At 38.2% G+C, this 20,805-nt stretch overlaps 1 protein-coding gene across 2 annotated transcripts in view; it reads left to right on the top strand.

The window, feature by feature from the left end:
* phf2 (PHD finger protein 2) overlaps window positions 1–20,169 on the top strand; it is a 60,993-nt gene extending 40,824 nt beyond the window's left edge. The window contains exons 15-22 of one of the 2 annotated variants that reach the window (XM_072666553.1): window positions 364–542; window positions 1,594–1,661; window positions 3,052–3,221; window positions 10,833–11,110; window positions 12,565–12,660; window positions 14,312–14,421; window positions 15,388–15,676; window positions 16,826–20,169. In XM_072666553.1, the coding sequence (XP_072522654.1) occupies window positions 364–542; window positions 1,594–1,661; window positions 3,052–3,221; window positions 10,833–11,110; window positions 12,565–12,660; window positions 14,312–14,421; window positions 15,388–15,676; window positions 16,826–16,914 (1,279 nt within the window). In that variant the 3' untranslated portion in view covers window positions 16,915–20,169. Of the gene's footprint in view, window positions 1–363; window positions 543–1,593; window positions 1,662–3,051; window positions 3,222–10,811; window positions 11,111–12,564; window positions 12,661–14,311; window positions 14,422–15,387; window positions 15,677–16,825 lie in introns of both variants that reach the window. The other variant, XM_072666552.1, reaches the window with a different exon arrangement.
* Window positions 20,170–20,805: the final 636 nt, after the last annotated feature.

Raw genomic sequence — 20,805 nt, 5'->3', positions numbered from 1 at the left:
TGCCATGGACTTTCCATGGCCTTGATTCTTCAGGAACAGAAGAGTGGTCAGATGTCTTTCTGGCTACAGAGTATTCTTAGGTGCTTTAGCATGTTCTTCCAAGAGAGCTAAGAAAGGCGTGTAACCTTCACATTCCCAGACTGGTGCTGAAATATGATTGAATAAACCCTAAATTGGGTGAAAATAGACATAATAAATTCAACATTTATCAGAAACCTGACATTAAGATACACATCCATGTTTGAGGCACGGAATCATCTGGCAGATGTTGACACAGACTCTTGTTTTACTTTTTTAGAATTCTCTGTGATTGTTTTGGATTGCCTGATCCATCGTGGCTGTAACGGCTGGCTCTTTTCTCAGGGCAAAGACGCTGAAGACTCAAACCAACTCCAGTGTGTTTGGCTCCTTACAAAACGTCAAAGAGGACAAACCCAAGCCAGTACGAGACGAGTACGAGTACGTTTCGGACGAGGGGGAGCTGAAAATTGACGAGTTTCCCATCAGGAGGAAAAAGACTCCAGTCAAGAGGGACTTTTCCTGTGAGTAATGCTATTCACCAGTTCCCACAGTCACACAATCTGATTGGTGGAAAAGCTTGCTACTTGTGTTGTCATATATGATACCGGCACAATTTTAACCATATCCGTATCATTCCTTCCTCCACCAGTAACATGCAGGAACTGTGCTCAAATAACAGCTCTAAGCTTTAGGACTGGCATAATTACCCGTTTTAAAGATGTATTGCAACAAGAGCCCACTGATCGTACCATGTCAAATTTTACTAATTCCAATGTCCATGTCCTTTATTTTTCTGTGACAGATAATAATAGATAATTCACTGCTAGAGTCTTCCTTGCAAAGTGCATTTTTCTACCCTCAGAAACTGAAAACAACAGAATACATGATACATTACGCTTTCCTAGTAATGCATCAGCTTGTGCTTACAAAAGAGCCCCCCCGGTATTTTCTTTGTAATTGTGCTGGATTTCGTCCAGGTACACTGTTGTGCAATTGAAGCTGAATTTCCACTCCAACTTGTGTTCACACTTAACCCCTTCCTGCTGAATTATTGTTATAAAAACTCACAAAAGAAAGGCACTATATATGGAGATATATATATATATATATATATATATATATATGGAGTCAGAATTAAAAAGGTAATTATCTGGACATGAAGTGTTTAATTGCATGGAAAACACTAATATTAAAATACATACAAATAACGTTAACATTAAATATTTAGTGTTATTTATAGTTCATCCAACACTGAGTTTGGTTAATCAGTGCCTAATGATGTTAAATCAGGTGAGCTGGTGATGAAAGTGAACACATCCAGGAGAAACCAAGCTGTGTTCTTCAAACTAGCTCACAAGATCTCAACTACTTTATTGAAAATTAGAAATTCTTGTTACTGTTTTTTTGTTTACCCTATTCATGTTTACCTGCATCTGTTCTCATTTATTCATTCAGTTTTCATCAGAATGTTTTTTATTGTTGTATTATTATTATTATTATTATTGATCATAATAAACATCTTTTAAACATATTTTGTGAATGAAAATTGAAAGTGTATATTGTTCTCTCCAGTTTTATCAAACATCAGAGAGCCCATCCAGCCAACAAAAAAGCCAAAAACACAACCTGCAGTTATTAAGGTAAGCATGAAAATCCTTCACACACACCTTGTAATTAATACATTCGGCTACTTTAAGGTGCACCTATTGCTGACAGCTTGTCTAGCACTGCCAATAGAGTAGGACACTTTTTGAGCAGATAAACATGAACCTGCTGGCACCATACCTAATACTAGTCACAAACTAGAGGGGTATAAAGCCCCCCAGCATTGAGCTGTGGAGCAGTGGAACTGTGTTCTCTGGATTCATCCTGACTTATTTCAGGATGAGTTGGGATGGTGATCATCTTCACCACACAGCACAACAATGCTCCTCTCCAGTAAACACAGTTACTCCAACAAAATCAGGATGAACTCTTCTAATATCTTTGATTTATGATGAAACAATGAATGAGCAGGTGTCCCAATACATTTGTCCAATCATAAGACCATTAAAGGCCTACAACAACGACTGATACGAGCTTGAAGATGCTAATTGATAATAAATTCTAAGGAATTGAGACTTAATCACGATCCACTATTTCCTTAAGTAATCGATTCCTTCTGGGTGCGTTAAAAAAAAAATACTCTGGCCAATGGAGATCACATGTGTCCCAGCACTGGGCCGGTGTAATTCCATTTAATGTTCTGACTTAAAGCAACACGCAGAGCCAATCAAAGAGAGAAAGCCACAGGGCCGAGCCAAGCACCACCACAGGACTGATGAAGGAAATAGTTGTGGTGAGGAGCAGCTGACAGTGAGGAAGTTAACCACAACACACACAAAGGCACACACAGTGAAGGGTCACAAGTGGTCAAAGAGTGCCTTTACCTGTTGTAAAAGAAGCCATACTTATAAACACACAGAAAATACATATTAGTCTTTGTTACACTGTTCATAACCAACACCACACTGCCACTTCAGTGTTTTCTTCTCCAGGGTGTAACCCATAACCTGTTTATGGGTGGTCCTGGTGTAACAAAGTTTTGAAGGATGAACTCTTCCAATACTTTTGAATTCAGAAGAAACAATAAATGAGCAGGTGTCCCAATACTTTTGTCCAATCATAAGACTATTAAAAGCCTATTCTGATGATGAATTAATGAATGCAGAATCCATTTTTATTGAATAGTTTACAAGTAGAGATTGGTGGCAAGCAGTGGTTCATTTATTATTGCGTTTAAACGTAGACCACTAGATAGCAGTGTTGTACTCTGTTGGTCTTTCTGTTCTGACTGCATGTAACTTTTATTTTACTTATGTATATGATGGTGTGTGGGTTTTTTGTGTCTGTGTTTACAGCCCTAATTATTGTTCTGATTATTTTTAATGTTGTATATTTACAATATAGCTTCAATTTCATGTCTTCCATTTGAGGTTTGAATCCTCAATAATTGTAAATCCTCACAGTGCACTCTCTCTTTTGGTTCAGAATGCGGACTCCTCAGATGAAGAATCACTCCACATAGACACAGAGGCCAAGACGGAGGTCAAAGGTCGCAACTCCAAGGTGTCCAAGAAGAAGGCCGGCAGCGCTGCGGGGATCCTGGACCTCCTCCAAGCCAGCAAGCAAGTGGGCGGCATCGACTACAGCAACAACAGGTATACTCATCACACAACATGCTACAGCTGCCGCTGTCCATCTGCATCAACACTCGAGAAGTAATCTTAGAAAACTCCTTGTGACCTTTGGTTTGAGATAGGTGCAGGGGTAGACTTTTAGCCTGGTGGCGATATTCATTTTCAAAAATGACTAAAAGTCCTGACAGCCTATATTGTCTTTATTATTATATACCATCTTTTCCAAAAAGGTAGTTGGATAGATGGGTACATACACTAGAATTTGAACATGCACAGAGAATTGGCTGTATGTAACCCATCCCTTTGTAGCCCCCTAGAAATGCTCCAGACACTAGGAGGTTAAGGACTTTTCCTCCAATACAGGCTAAGCCATGCAGCATTCCTGGGCAGCCAATATGCTCATAGGAAAGCGCCAGGTCCCCAGTTCTGCTGTCTATCTCCAGTATCATTGCCACTTATTTTACACACAGCATCATCATGTGTGACGCATGTTAACAGGTTAGCAGTTAAGGATAGGATAGGTTAGCAGTTAAGGAAAGAATAGGTTAGCAGTTAAGGATAGGATAGGTTAGTAGTTAGGAATAGCACAGTGGAAACCGTCATTCCACACAGGAGAACATCATTGCTGCAATATTAGGCACAGTGCCAAGCTAATCCCCGCCAGTGTAATCGAGTCGCTCGCTGCGTGTGTAATGTAGCTTAATCCGCTCTGTCATTGCAGCCCGATTCATTGTTCATTGTGGAAACTCATATCATGATAACGGTAAAATAGGATTAATCATGCAGTCGTAGTCTGCAGCATAGGTCTGTTTTGGCTCATTTAACAATCCACATTTTGTAAATTGGCCACATAGTGTGTCTGAGTTGTTGCTTGCATTGCTCTCTGTTGGCATATCTTGGGTAAAAGCTCCATGCTATGAAAATCATTCCTTTTATGCTTGTGTGTGTCCAAAATATCTGTTATTAGAGTTTGATGGCCAAGACTGAGCTTATATTGAAGTGTTTTATTTGTTTGCCAAGTGGCAGAGTGTAGAAATCCAGGTCATTCCAAATTCCCTATCCAAAAACTGTGTTTACGTTTTTCCTGTGCTCTCTAGAGCTCTCTAAGCCAAGCTATATGAAGTTCACTATATCAGACTAGGACTAGGAACCATGCATTTGTTCCTCGACTTGATCAGGAGAGTGGCAACACTACACATTTGATGCAAACCAGAGTTCGTAGGTCTACAGGGAGGAGGGTCAGGAAACGGTCAGTCATGACTGCGAAGTGCTGCGTGTGATGCTCAGAAAAAGAAAATAGAAGAGACGACTGCGCACCCATGCCTGGGTGTTACTTTTTTTTTCACTATAATATTATTACTATTTCTTTTAGGAAAATGAATTTCCCCATTCATTTGTAACCAGTTTAAAAGAGACTGATAGTGAAACTTAAAACTTGGCATTGACCTCACCAGGCGTCAGTACTGTCACATGTGTAATTTCACTTTTTCAGGAAAAAAAGACTCTAGTTCATGGATTTCCCAGCACTATTCAACAGCTGGGATAAGACGCACTGTTGATACGTATAAATATTGGCAACATTTTGTTCTTGGGAAATATCAATGTTCAGTGTTAAATGAATCTACTCCAGGATCAGGAGGTTAAATGTTTACATGGTTACATGGTTAAATTTAGTCAGTCACTCTTTTCACATGGCTGACATGTGCTCCCCTGTCAGTCTTTGTTTACATGGTTACGACATAAACAGTAATCAGAGGCTATTATGGTAATGACTATACTGTTGGGGACAGTAATACTGGATATAGTAAAACAATGCAGATGTAAGATAGATATAAACATAAATAATAATAAACATTGTGTCTTTTTACATTGTTTAAATCTTGGGGCAGTAAAGCTTCCAGCTCATTTAGTAGTGCAATAATTAACATAATACCCAGGCTATTTACTTTGGAATAAAATATTTCGAAGATGAATTCAAACCCAGGCATATAAAAGTTCCCCTAACTGAAGAATCACTCAAACACTATATAAAAGGTACATACTGTTTATCACAGCTCCATGGACATGTGCTAAAAGCAGGTGTTTCCCATACTTTTAATGAAAAAGCCCAAGCATGCAGTGTCTGCCTCTGCCTCGTGTCAGACTTCTGCTTGTCAAACTCCCCTGTTTAGTCTAAGTGAATTTTAATCTGATTGAAAAACTGCTATAATTAACAAAATGATACATAATCATGAAGATTGGAGGAGTAGAGAGAGAGAGAGAGAGAGAGAGAGAGCGCGGATACAAATTTAAACTGCAGGTTTTATCCGTAATGCTAAACACTGTCCAGATACATCAGCACTCCCGCTAGATTACTGTTTAGTTTTTGGATGTCGTGTTCTATTTTACAGTGCTATAAACACAGGACTTAGTACTTAGTTTTTTTACTTGACTGTGTGGCCAAAAGATTGTGGACATCTGTTTATCCAGTGTTCCTTTCAAAACAAGAGCTTTTTTCTTGTTTGTTTGTTTGTCTATCCTTTAACCGTCTTTCCTCATCTGGAAAGGCTTTCCACTAGATTGCATTCAGCCATAAGAGCGTTAGGATGGTCAGATACTTTAGTTGGGTGACTTGTTGTGGGTCTGACTCCTCTCAAAGGTATCGGAAGAAGATAGATTACTCCAGAGAACTTAATCCAGAGAGCTTAATGCTGGGAGCTTTGTACCCCTCTAAGCAACACTTGGCATTGGCCATGGTGACTATGTGTGCAGCTCCTCCAGAGAATCCCGTTCCGGTACTATTGGCAATGCCTTTGCATGCATGTTCATATTTAAATGTATTTAAACACCTTTTAATATCAATGAGTGCATCAATGAGTAGCTAAATTCATTCATGTGAACTTTTGGATGTAGAACATCACAATTTCAGCTTTTAGTTTTTTAGTTTTTGTTTTAGCAATAAATATGTATAATAATGTATAATAAAAAATATAATATATATTATATTAAGTATTTAGATATATTTATTCCTGTGGGAACAATGTTTAGGTGTGGGCTGTAGTTAGTTAAAGTCATGTGAAGAGAACAAGGAATAATGCTGAATTGACTGCTGAAAAAAATTGACATTACTGAAGGTAATTCCACCTCACATCTGCGACCTACCATAATAGGAGTGTATGAGAGTACTGATATATAGTATAGTGATATTGTGTAGATATACTGTATTGATTCTTAAAAACACAATATTGATTTTTAATAAACAGTCTTTTTTTTATTTACAGGCAATAATCCCCCCCCCCCCCCAAAAAAAAATGGCAGTATAGAAAATATATATATATTTAATATATTGAATCGAATCGTGTATCGTGATATTTATAATATCGCCAGGTTCGTATCAGTGCACAGCCCTTTACCATCCTGCAGATTAGATCTGTTCGAGTAAATCGGCCTTCGGAAGTAGGCCATGCGGCGTGTACCTGGCCTAGTACGACTGGAAACAACATTATGTCTTAATGTCATATCCAGCACACACTCTAAACATATACAGGGAGTCTACTAACGACTAAATTAATAGGTACCACTTTGTCAGCAGTATAGCTATGGCCACACTATTTATTTAATACTCCTCTACTATTAATTTATCAACATGCAGTCAACCCTTGGGGCCATTCCTCTTCATTCCACTGTTTGCTGCTTTGTGCCGTTTTTGATGGTCTATTTCCACTCTGCTGAAATCTGCAAATTAGCGCAAAGGTAGGAGGGGGGGCAGGAGAAAGAAAACAGGGTTCAAATATGTTAATTTCTCAAATTATTTTTTCATGCGTTTAAGCCTGACATATGACTGCAGACCGTGGGGAGGAAATGACTCCAGTCAATTATAACCACATTAAACAAGCACTTTCCTCATTGTTCCAGCTCACTGGTTAATGACTTAATAGGTGGTAATCTGGACAGGGTAAATCTCTATTTCTTCTGCCACGGTGTTCGTCTGTGCTGCACTGTGATTAACCATTTAATGCTGAGCCAAGAAGTTCTGCCTTGTAATGTGCTCTTGTCCTTTAATACAGATGTGTTATAGATTAGGATGGCCAATCAGTACTTTAATACTGAGTATGAATGATTTATTTTTTCAAAGATAAACTATACGTCCAAATGTATAGTTAATAATGTAAATAGTCCCTGTAGAGAAGTATTGCCAAAAGAATAGGACTCTCTGCAGAAGATAAACATGAACTAGGGCTGGGCGATTTGGTAAAAATACTATATGATATTTAAAGACTTTTTTCGCGATACACCATATTTATCACATGTAAAATACATCAGCAGTGACTGATTCTTAAAAACTACTGTTCAGATACTCTCCCGTACTCAGTAAAGTGATTTTTATTTAACATCTGCTGCTCTTCATCAAATCGTTCTCGCATTTCTAACTGCTATTACTGAAGAATTTGCAATGTTTTATATGTGATTACTGAATAATAGAAGTCATGTCTGGTTTGGGAAAATGTGGTGGGACTATATTTTGACCCACTTCCCTAATTGTAAATACTCTACTTGCTTTTGGTTTACATTTGACTAAATACCTACAAAATGCGACTAAATGTGAAGGTATTAGATTACACCCTGAAACCTACAACAATCCCTAATCCTAAACCTAATGTATACAAATAAAACACCCCGTAACCAGTTTTTATTATACTTCAGTCACCTTTTTTTTTTTGTTGATAAAAACAATGAGTTTTCATAGCAGTGTGACTTTTGTCCTTAAAGTGTGCACTACCGCTCACAATCTACACCTGCACCTAAAGTGCATCCAACAATAAAGGCAGCGTTCTGCTTCTTTTAGTGTTTTCAAGAATGACACTGAGAACAATAAATATTTATCAGGAAAGATTATACTTAATACAGATGAGGTTGTAAGAGGTTGTAGACACCTCTTCATCCATGGTTAATTCTAGAATAAAGGGTATTATTCATTGGCAGAGCAACAGCCTCTACTCCTCTGGGTATTGGATAGAGCTCCATCGCAGAGCTGGAGGGCTTTATACCTTTTTACTGGACGTCCTGGCATTGAGCATGGTGACTCTAGGCTGATAAGTGTTTGCTCATGAGGATCTGGTTCTATGGTCAGTGCTTTTTTTTATGGAGATAAAAGCTGTGCACAACTAAATACCTATGTTAGCAATGGTTGCATCAAAGACCTTAAATTATAATAGGTGTCTGGATACCTCTGGACATGAAATATATGCGGCCAGTTGAGATAGTGTGTCATAGTAGGTTGATTATTTGTCATGTCGTTAAGTTAAATGAGCAGGTATGTTTCTGAGGCTGCCAACACGGTTCCAAGCCTGTAGTGAATCCAGATTTGAAATGTCAGGATTTTGCTTTTGCCTTTTCATTATGCAGTCTGTCTCAAATCCAAACTGTGGCATATTTTTGCTTTCATGCCTGTCGAGCAGACACACCCTTGGCTTCAAGTGTTTGTGCATTTTTGGCTGGCTATTTCTGGACTCGTCTGTCAACTATTTGACCCATCCCATCATTCCTAGCTCGTTTTCCCATTCTCCTCTGCCTTTACCATGTTTTAAAGGCTTTTATTTTTGCAGCAATATTAGCAGTAGTATTCCATGCAGTAACAATGTGGGCTCTTTTCATGACAGAAACCACACTGAGCTCAGTATTACTATAGCCCTGGCACGTTGCAGTTTGTTAGAACAGATGTTGTTGTGATGTTAGATATAAGTATAACTCTAAATTAGAATGGTTGTGTTTACACATATATACAGGAATAGGTTATACATTAATTTTAACCATTGGATCCCTGACCTGTCTTCAGGGCCTCATTTTTGCTTTAACCCAAAAAGAGCAAAATGTGGTCCGAAATGTGATTTTTGCATTGCTGTTGATAACAAATTAGGATACATGATCTGTCCATATAGACAATATGTCATATAGATGATATATTGATATAGAGTATATATTGGGTTAGACACAATGTAAATAAACACAGAATACTGGTATAAATAATAAATCAATATAAATGATATTCCATGTAGGAACATAGGTGATTATGCTGGTATAGACAGTATATATCCGTTTTGATGATTATTTGGCATAGAGAAGGCCTTCTCAACCCCGGAAGTGGAGTGTCACTGCCCTGCATGTTATACTGGGTTTTGTTCTGGATGGGTCATGTGTGTTGGGACCAAGAAGAAATGTGCAGGGCAGTGGAATTAAAGGACTAGGAAATAGGAACACTGGTACTGATGATGTGTCAGTATAGTTGATATATAGAAATTAGAGCTGTCAGTATTGTATATATAAAATCGAGTTTAGTAATCTACCAAATATTTTGATTTGGTGGATTCATTTTTGGTTAAATTCAATCAATTTAAAAAATGCTTAACTAAGCAGTACCAAACTATGTGTATATTTATATAGTATACTGAGGATATATTTTACTGAAAAAAAAAAAACGAAAATATATACACATACACATACACATACACATACACACCCACACACCCACACAGATTATATATATATATATATATATATATATATATATATATATATATATATATATATATATATATATTTATATATACAGTGTGTGTGTGTGTGTGTATATATATAAATATATATATATGTTTATAACATGAAGTTTAGGGTAAAAAACATTTTCAATATATCTATATATGCATCCAACAATAAAGCCAGCATTCTGCTTCTAAATTACACTGAGAACTTGATTTATAAGGAATGATAAGACCCCGTACATGAGACCTCGTCCAGCTCTTGCCAAAGATATTAAATATATACTGTATTTCTGCATGTATCAAATGTCTTTAAATAAATGTAATGCCAAAGTTAGAAACATTTGTAGTAGTATTTAATGCTACTTTTTACATAAACGTGCCATTATAAATACACAGCAGTATTTGCTTACTAAATCTTCCTGTGGTAATGAACCTGTTGACCACTATGATTACTCTAATTCCTGCTAGCACTTGCATGCTGTGTATTCACCACACAGGGTTTAATATTACTTACTACTGCCAGCTCTACTTAACAGTAGACATTGGAAGCATTTCAAACTTATACAAGGTCAAAGGGCATTCTATACGTTGTATGTCGCATTTCTGCAGTGAATCCTTCAGTTTAGGCTAACTGAATATACTGAAAATGATTAGCCTGTTTGCCTGTTAGCTGTATTTTACTTCATATACACGTATTACATGGCAATTATTATTTCATGTACTCACAGTCTGTAGCTATAAACATGGTGTGGGTAGCTTCTTTCTAAGTGACGAACAACAGCAGTATGAGTGGAGAATAATGACTCGATAATGCCCTGCGGATAGCCTGTTTTCCCTGTTTGAATGAATAGTCATGACAGCCGTAATCGAAAAAGATGATGTATTAGTATATTTATATAGGCAGTATGTTAATGTCGTATTGGTATAGTCAGTGCATCACCCAGCACTACTCCATCCTCATATCTCATGATGCTGTAACTGTCCCGCAGGCTGCTTTTCTCCTTCACTCTAAAACTCGAAGCCTCTTCTCATTCTCACTGACACTTGGAGTAATGTGTGTGTGTTGTGTTATTTCTTATTGATGGACTTACAGTCAGCCACCTGCATCCCCCAGCACACAGGAGGCCATCCAGGGCATGCTGTCCATGGCCAACCTGCAGTCGTCAGACACCTGCCTGCAGCCGGCCTGGAACAACAGCCAGGCCAAGAACAACTCGCACACCGGCCCGGCCAACAAGAAGCCTGCGGGGGGCGCCGCAGCCACAGGCAACAGCAAGCGGCCAGCCAAGCGGCCGCCTAAGAAGCCACGGAAAAGCAGCAGCGTGGACAGCGCAGACATGTTCGACGATGACCAGGACCATCTAGAAGCCTGCTTTAAAGACTCAGATTATGGTGAGATTTCGGAGAGATTGGTGAGATTAGGTTTAGAGCAGGTTAAAGAAACAGCTTGGCAAAAACATCTTTACAGTTTCCCTCCTTACTTCACATTAGTCAGTCAGCCAAGACAATCTCGATGTCTGAAGTTTGCATCTTTGGTTTTGCACTTGCTAAAAGGCTAGTGTAGGTAAAGATGGAAGCTTGTACTTCACATGGTTTATATATAGTCACCGTAAAGCCGCTTTCACTTCCAAAACTGTTAATTAAACAGGAAAAGGTAAATGCAAGCCGGATTCGAAATCTTATAGTCGAATTTCTATTGATACATTAACAACGAATACAGCACCATCTAGACTATGACCAATTATGGTTTGGGGCTACTTTGCTCCATCAGGGTCTGGAGGCCTTACAATCAAAATCAAAACATTTTTAGGAGAATGTAAGTTCCAGCAGTTCATGACCTCAAGCTAAAGTGACATTTCAACAAGACGGTGACCCAAAACACACAGTCAATCGCCTAAAGAAAGACTTTGACCTATCCTGATGCTGTGGCATGACAAGAGGACTGCGCATGGAAGGCATTGCGGTTGATGAACTGAAACACATTTGCAGGGAGGAACAGTCTGCGTCATCTCAGTGTGATCTTTTCGTAGATTTCGTAGTTTCGTAGCTCCAGTGCTGAAGAGAAGAATTGTACTCCAATTCTGCTCAGCAGCTAATTATCAAACTTCCAGGAGCTGAATCAGGTGTGTTGGGGGGAAATGTTATCATGCTACGACTCTCTAAACTTGGAATGAAGAACTGTTATTATTTTTTTTTTAGAACGAGAGGGAACTGAGTCCAATTAAAACTGTAATTGCCTTTTGATTTGAGCAGAGAGGTTCTCATTTTGAGGCAAGTGACAGGCATTTTGTTTATTCCGCATGGAAGGACCTCCAGAATCCTCTCTTTGAGTCTAGTTCCAGAGAACTACTTTTTCAGCTGTGCGCTCCTTGTGAACCCCTTCCAAAAACAGCAAGACCATTAGTAGCATGTTAATAATCCATTAGGCAGCCTTTTAAACTGTTGTTTTAAATGCTTTTTGATCTGATACCCTAATTAGTCATTACCAGCACGCACATTGGCAATCGAGATCATGCTAGTCGAGTGTTTTATCAGGCAGGCATTTTTCTCTACTGTAAACAGAGGATTTTTTTGGTCATGATAATTGTTGGAAATTACATGTTCTCTGGTGCTGAAGATCAAAGACACTAGGTGCAGCCTGAGAGAGAGAGAGAGAGAATGAAACAGCTGGGCTGCATCTGTCCCACACTGCGCTTCTGCGCGATCAGAAAATTCCTAGTGCTACAGTTTACGGCCTGTAGATGCATGTGGGGATGAGTATTTGATATACGAACATATGGCCTTCAATGTTCTTTACTGTTGTGTTGTGTTTAAAATCTTGTTCTGATGGACCACATTTGTTCCAGTTTACCCCTCGCTGGAGTCGGAAGAGGATAACCCCATTTTCAAATCGCGATCGAAGAAAAGGAAAAACTCAGACGACACTCCGTACAGTCCGACAGGTATAAGCTAGAACATGAAAGCAGAAAATACTCATCAGCATGCACCGTTAATGTGATATAAACCACCTCTAACTGGTTCGGTTCACAATTACCTAAATACAAACAGCATTTCCTCCACAATAAATAAATACAATTTCTGCCATTTCCGGCCAAAAAAGCTTGGATGCAAAACGGACATTATAGCCCTTTTACACATGTGCACTTTTACCTGGGAACTTGGCAATATTTAAATAGGAAGAAATTAACTGTGAAAGCAGTCAGATTCACAGTAAGTGCAGCAATCTTCCTGCATAAGACCTAGACCAATTCCTGTGAAATTACCATTGTTGACATAAGCAGCAGAAAACTGCTCCTTGGTGTGTGCATTGCAAGAGCAACACAGCTCCACTGAAAAAGCTCAGTGTTTGAGTGATGATCTTGTTTTAACATTATTTAGCCATGGCTCAGAAAAACAGTTCATGCTAAAGATGTACATTCCACTCAACAGAACATCATGCTGAATGTCAGCCCTTAAACTTTTAAATACTTTTTAAGAGCTGTAAAAGGCACAGTGTCACAAGGCACAGTGACACCCTGAGCACAGAATAGCACACACACACACACACACACACACACACAAAAAAAAAAAAAACAGCCTAAGAATTTTATAGTGTAAAGATACACTAAACTCAGATCCCGAGTCCAGTGCAGATCTGTTTATAAACCCTCTGGAGTCTACGAACGCACTGGCGCATCAAATTCAATGCTTCTCAATGTTTCTATGAATATCTTTGTGATAATACAGCACAGAAATACAGTTCAAACGTGACAGTAGTCTGTAGATTTCACCCTTTCAATTGAATATCATTGGCTGATTATACATGACTCACATCCGTAGTTATGGGACTGTAAATGATTCAGTCACACAGCAACTCATAACACTAATAAGTGAATCACGTGTACTTCTCAGCATTTTTTTTAATAATTCAGCGTGACGCTGCACTGACTCCACACATGGAAAAAGAGAGCACACGTTCATACCATCATGCTTCTTTTTTATTAGGCTGAATTAAATTTAGCAGTCATGCCAGCTGGTCTCCAAAGTTAATAGACGTTGTTTAGTTGCATGTGACATTGGATGGAAAACCCAACATCTTCCAAGCATCACAAGCTTCATACTTATGTAAAAAAAAAAAAAAAAAAAACTGCATTTAGTTTTAAGGTATAGTGACCAAAATCTAACATCTGCAAAAGTTCATAATGTTAATGTTAATGTTTTGAGCCGTGGTGTTAAGTAACCAAAATTCAGCATCTAAGTAACATTGGAGTGTGAGGTCAAACCAATGTTGGTTTTTGACAGATATGTGACTTTGATTTCTTTCCAAAATGTAACGTCTGTACAATGCTGGGTTTTGACATTAACCCAATTTTCTTTTTTAACTAAAATTCACAGCCTGTCTGATGTTATAATCCAATATCTTTCTCACAACAAATTGACGTTCTGTGCCTGCTAGGATGCATTATTGCAATTTTGCACTCCTACTTATTAGCCATTCTAAACTTTAAACTAGGGCCGGGGTAAAGCCGGGGTATGAGAATGCAGACGCTCCGTGGTCCTACAGATGTAAACACAAGTTAGATATAAAAGATATTTTCTGTTTATGTTTTGCAGCACGAGTGGGACCATCTGTACCACGACACGAAAGACCAGCACGTGAAGGAGCGCGGGTCGCATCCATAGAGACGGGGCTCGCCGCTGCCGCCGCTAAACTGTCCCACCAGGTTCATCACTTCCTCCATCGTTACTCAGCTCAGTTCCAGAAACAATTTGTTTTGATGATCCTCTATTGCTTATCTGCCAATGCTCTAATTGGTAACATTAATCATCTGGTGAAATTCCCAAAAGGTTACTAACAAAGTCACAGGCTTAAGAACAGAGTTCCTAAATGATACTTGGCTTGGAAAACGCTCAGAAAAAACATTCAGTTGGTGTAGATCACAGGAGATTTGATTAGCTTTTAAAAGGTTCTTCGTGTGCACACGTCACATTTACAGAAATGGCTTTCTAAAGATCCATCAATTCAGTTTTTTTTAAGACCCATGGTTCTCAAAAAGGATTCTTAGGGTCCCTCACATATAGCTAGGGGTCTGTGGGACAATATAAACTTTGATGCAAGGTAAAAGAACCATATTATGAGATACGCCTCAGCATTTAGCAGGCTGGTAAAGTAGGCCTTTTTATTGTGAACTCTTTATCCAAGTAAATCTCACCATTTCAGTAGTTTTGAATAAGCTTGCATCATTTTTTGAGCAAATGCACTCACAGCTTCTGCAGTCCCTTTAGAAAAGTGCTGCTGAACTCTGTGGAGCAGAACATGCTGGTAAAGCTGCCCAATGCCAGGCCTGGGCTAGAGGTGTATTATGCTCCTCAACATAGAGCTGTGGAACTGTATTCTCTGGAATGATGTTCTCCATCCATTTCTTTTGAGATGTGTTGGGGAGCTGAAGAAGGGGTGAAGTGGTGATCATCCAGTATCCTAGTAGAAAGCCTTCCCCAGACAGTAGAGAGAATTACTCCAACAAAAGCAGGATACACTCTTTTTGAATATTCTTGATTTCAGAAGAAACAATGACAGGTGTCCCAATACTACCCAATTCTGCACATAGTATATTTACTCTTTTTGGAGTAATGATAAATAAATGGACTCTCAGCCTTTGCGTCAGAGTTACTCATTGTTTCTGTTACAGGAGGAGCAGCAGAAGACCAAGAAGAAGAAGAAGAGCGCCAAAAAGAAGCCCATGGTTGTGGAGGAGCCTCTTAAACACTCTCAGGACAACAGTTCATCAGAACCCAACCTGGACTCAGAAAGTAACGCAGCCGACCACGAGTACAGCACTGGACCAGGCAAACCTGTGGTTGGTCAGCCCATGGCCCCAGGAGTCTTCCTCAACCAGAAACGCCCCTCCACGTCATCCCCAAACAACAACTCAGCCCAGCCAGCGAAGGTGGAGCGCGGGAACTCGGCAGACGCCAAAGGTGAGTCCGCTAACTTCAACCTGTTTTAACGAATATCAGCAGGCACAGGGACCAACTAGGAGTCAATGAATCTGTTCAAATTAGTCATTCCGTGCATCATGAAATACCAGATTTCACCACCTCCTTATTTCTACACTCGTTGTATTATATCAGCTCCACTTCCCATGAAGGAGCACTTTGTAGCTCTATTATTCCAGACTGTAGTCCATCTGTTTCTCTGCATACTTTATTCTTCAATGGTCAGGACCCCACAGGACCACCACAGAGCAGTAGTATTTGGATGGTGGGTAATTTTCAGCACTGCAGTGACATGGTGGTGGTGGTGAGTTAGTGTGTGTTGCGCTGGTACAAATGGATCAGGACATTGTGGCTGTATATTTTTGGTGGGTGGACTATTCTCAGTCCAGCAGTGATGCTGAGGTGCGTAAAGACTCCAACAGCACTCCTGTGTATGACCCACTCGTATACTTGTATGGTGGTCCTGTGGGTTCCTGACATTAAAGAACAAAGAGAAACAGAGAAACAGATGGACTGCATTCTGTAATTATAGAACTACAGAGTGTTCCTGTATGGTAAGTGGAGCTGATATTATGGAGGTGGTGTAAAAACACTGTATTAAGCTTGATGATGTTAAAAATTAATCACAATGTTTTCTTGACTATATTCAAAATCTTCTTATGAATATTAATCTGATTGATTAAAAAAAGAAAAAAAAGTTTACCAAAAAAAAAAAGGATCCTTAGCAACATGGTAATCATTGCCTTTTGAGCTTGTCATTGAATTACAAGCCCTATCGCCAACTTGCAACCCCAAAACTGAATATTGGTTCAGTTTATCAATTATTATGTATTATGTACAGTTTATCAAGTATTATGCTACTGCCTTTTCTCATTTGTTGCTGCTGCCATGAATTATGCCACAAGATCCACTTGTGAGAAAAGTGGTTTATTACTTTATAATGCAGTGAGACGAAATTAGCAATATTTTATATTGCCCCCCAGAGCTTCCTGCTGTGTCATACAAGCTGTCAGACCAACACGAATCATATGAACATTAAATACATATGAATTAAATATGCTTGCTTGTTTCTCATAACATTGACTCAGGGTGTTGCATATGGTATTAATGGTGGTTCTGTTTGTGTTTCAGCCAAGCGGCTAAAGAAAGGCATGGCAACAGCCAAACAGAGACTGGGAAAAATCTTAAAGATCCATCGGAACGGGAAGCTTCTGCTGTAACAAGGACTGCGGAGGGGAGTGGAGGTTACAAAGTCTCTCCTGATGATGTTCTTATGGACCCCTTGTGGACTAGCCAAACCGATCCCTCCCTCTCCCTCCTCCCCACTACCCCAACCCCCAAAAAAAACAAAACTGGGGACGTGAACAGCAAGAACTGAAAGTTGGACGGGGAGCGCGAGAGGAATCACGCAATTTTTTTCGATTTCTAAGAAGAACATAGCTCAAATAGGTTTTTGCCTCTACTTATACTTTATAACTTTCAGATATTAAAAAGTGTACAGAATACCTGCTATTAATATTTTGTAAGAAGAATTTGTCTCGTTTTACTACAGCCGTCAGTTTATCAGGGGTTGCTAAGATATTATGAAATACATAGCAGTCATTCCAAGATAAAAGAAAGTATCCCTTGCATGTGTCCAGTTGCATGCATGCATTGGTTGAGGGGTGGGGTTTAGGACAGGGGTTTGAGGGGTGGGTTTTGGAATCCAGGAATGAATTCCTGCTCTTTGGATGTGGCTTATCATTGTCTTTCAATGTTGAAAAAGTATTAATGGAGATCTTTTATTTTTTTCCTTCTTCACAAATTCTCCCAGTGACTGTCCTGCACCAGTCTAATACCCCACATTTGCTATTGATTCTCTTCTTGTGATAAACAGATCTTTTGTTTTTATATGTAAGCATTACCTTCCACAGAGCGAGTTACTTCTTTTGTTTGCTAAGCACTATCACTGATGATATTTATTGACCTAATATAATTGTACATGCCATAGGTAGTTTGAGGAAAGCCAGAAGGCACTTAAAAGCATCAACGAAGCACAAAAAAGCGTTGTGAGTAGTTTTAAATGTTTTGCTACTGTGAACCATGAACTGTAGCGCATCCTTCATTATTCATGTTTGTTGTTAGGATTTGTTTATTTTTGGGTTTTTTACACTATAGGACACGTATGTACGTTTTAATGGAATCTGATATCACACCACTTTGTGACAAATCATTACGTGCATATCATGAGCAAAAACAAGCACATTTCAGATTGATGACATACAGCTGTCACTCAAAAATCTTTTATCTTCAAAATGGCAACTTTACAAGTGATGAAATAAAAAATCTTTAGATTTTAATAGAAGTCATTCTGAAGCATTTCTATTGGTCCATTTATCATGAAATCTGGACTCCCAGCTAGCAAGAGGACAGTGAACCACTGGCATTTTTCCCCAGTGTTTTCTGGGCTTCCCATTGGTGGTTAAGTAGAGTATTAGACAAAATGACAATTTCCATCGCTCCTTTCCACAAACAGTCCAATTTACTTTACTTTTCATGTCCTTTATAAATTAGTTTAGTAAATTATTAATTTTCTCTCAGTGGTCCTAGTTTATTTTCTAAAAGAAAAGTATAAATAAAATAAAAAGAAGATGAAAAGCCTTCTTATATATGGCAATTATCTAGGTGGTCCGAGGATGGACCAGCAGTGGCAAAGAGTCAGCGGCGGGTCAATCTTATCAAGCCAGCGGGACCGATATATGCTCGTTTTATTTTTTATATGTATGTATATATATATGTATGTATGTATGTATAAATATAAATATATATATATATATATATATATATATATACATAAATATGTGTGTGTGTATATATATATATATAGAGAGAGAGAGAGAGAGAGAGATGCCATTTTGGAGATACTGTATGAGGTTTTTGCGTGACAGCAACTACACACATATGTATGATGTATTTTCCTCTCAATCTTACATTAAAATACAACACACTAGTACTTCATACAAAATGTACTAAACTAAACTGTTAGCAATACTCTTTAAGTGTTTTTTAACCAAGATTCTTGTATCAAGTTGGTTTAACTTCATGTTTGGACGTCCTGTATCGGCGCATGTAGCGTCAAGGCACAGTTGGTGATGGTTGACGTTTATCAATTCACTTTACCGTATTGTTTGTAAACGTCACCCCCTCGCGCTTATTTTTGTTCATTTATGTCGTGAAAAGTTCTCCGAAACGAAAAGCAAAAAAAAAAAAAAAAACTAACACTAACTCCACGGGACCTTCTAGCTCTGATAAGCCTCATCCACGTTGATGTGTATCACTACGTAGGGATACTTTCTCTCTTCTGTTTGTCTCGCAGGCAGCACCCGTTACCCTAGACTGAAATATGCATTTGTATTGCTTCACAGTACAGTATGTAGAATGTAGCCTGTATATAGCTTTTTAAATGACTACGTTTTGTATCCTTTTTCCTTAATACTTCATTATACATTTTTACTAGTTTTTTGCAAATTATAAACTAAAAAAGTATATATAAAGATATAGAAATAGTCGTTTCTTTCTATTTTTTGTTTTCTTTTTTTGTTTGTTTTTTTAGATACACAATAGCAATGCTTTGTTTTTTTAATCATCTGTTTTTATTTTTTTATTTCTTTATTTCTTTTTTCGGTGTTGCCTGGAGAACAAAAAGAATCATCACAGCATAAAATGTCATATGGCCTTACATACACAAAGCTACATGTATTGTATTGATTCAGTTACACAAAAGGGGAGGAAACTTTAAGGAAGAAACAGAGATATAATAATAATAATAATAATAATAATATCATCAACAACAATGTCAAGAAATAAGTGAAGTTTCTACGACCAGCCTCTTGTTCGACTTCAAACACCCCAACTGGGAGTCAAAAGTTATTTTACTAGCACCTTGTGAAGTGTTTTCTGTGTCAGTGATGTAATTTATTAATGTTTGTAGCCTTTTATACTTGTATAATTCTTAAGAGTTTTTTGTTTTAAATATTTTATCAGTGTGAAAGCCCCTTAGAAACCTTGTCATTAACATGCCTCAGTTTTGGCAATAGTTCCAATTTTTGTCTTGGTAAAACCATTTGTTTCCATTTTTTGTCAACTGCAACAGGTCATGCATTTAAAATGTTACGTTATTATTATTATTGTTATTATTATTATTATTATTATGCAGCTATTTTAAAGAACCGTACAGTCACGCCATGGATTTTATTTTGATAATAGATTACTATGTACATTCTTTACAAAGATTTGCAGATCAATTGCAGTGTTTTAGTTACCAGTGTAAATCTTGTATCCACCTCTCTGATTTGAAACACACTCAGATCGATCTTTGTCAATGGAACTATTTCAGGTTTTTATTTGTACAAAAATATGTGTGTTGCTTTGTTGTGGTTTATTTTTATATGTTCAACCAATTAAATGCATCCACTGTACCAGGGCAGTGAATGTTACCTTTGGGTCTTGGCCTCTCGATTCTCTTAGTTTCTCTAACAAATCCTTAGCTGTCTTCTACAGCAAATATAGTACTGTTTACAACAGTTCTATTTATTAAAAACAATTATTATGTTTAAGGTTTTAGTGTGTATATATATATATATATATATATATATATATATATATATTACACAGAAGCCTCAATAAGTAATTATACTAGGGCATCTCAAAAAACTAGAGTATCATGAAAATAAGTTTATTTTTATTTAAAAAGGTAAAGTCATATTTTATATTCATTTCACATAAAGTGACATTTCAAAACATATGTGAACCAGTGTGGCTTATAGCTCATGAAACTTGCGCAACCATTATCATTGTGAAAACCGCAAACTTGACAGATGTCCAGAAGACAATCACTCACACCCTCTGCAAGCAGGGTAAGGCTCAGAAGGTCATTGCTGAAAAGACTGGCTGTTCACAGGGTGCTGAAGGTGCACAAGCGACAGGACCGATCGCAGCCTTGAGAGAATTGTGAAGAAAACTTGAGAAGGGCTGAGGCTGTTGCATTAAGAGCCACCACACACAGACGTCTCCAGGACAGGGGCCACAACTGCAACTGCATTCCGAACATCAAGCCACTCCTGAACCAGAGA

Source organism: Salminus brasiliensis, chromosome 21 (genome assembly GCF_030463535.1).
Source record: "Salminus brasiliensis chromosome 21, fSalBra1.hap2, whole genome shotgun sequence".
Taxonomy (NCBI): domain Eukaryota; kingdom Metazoa; phylum Chordata; class Actinopteri; order Characiformes; family Bryconidae; genus Salminus; species Salminus brasiliensis.
Note: the sequence above shows the minus strand (reverse complement) of the source record. Positions and strands in the feature narration are given on the sequence as shown.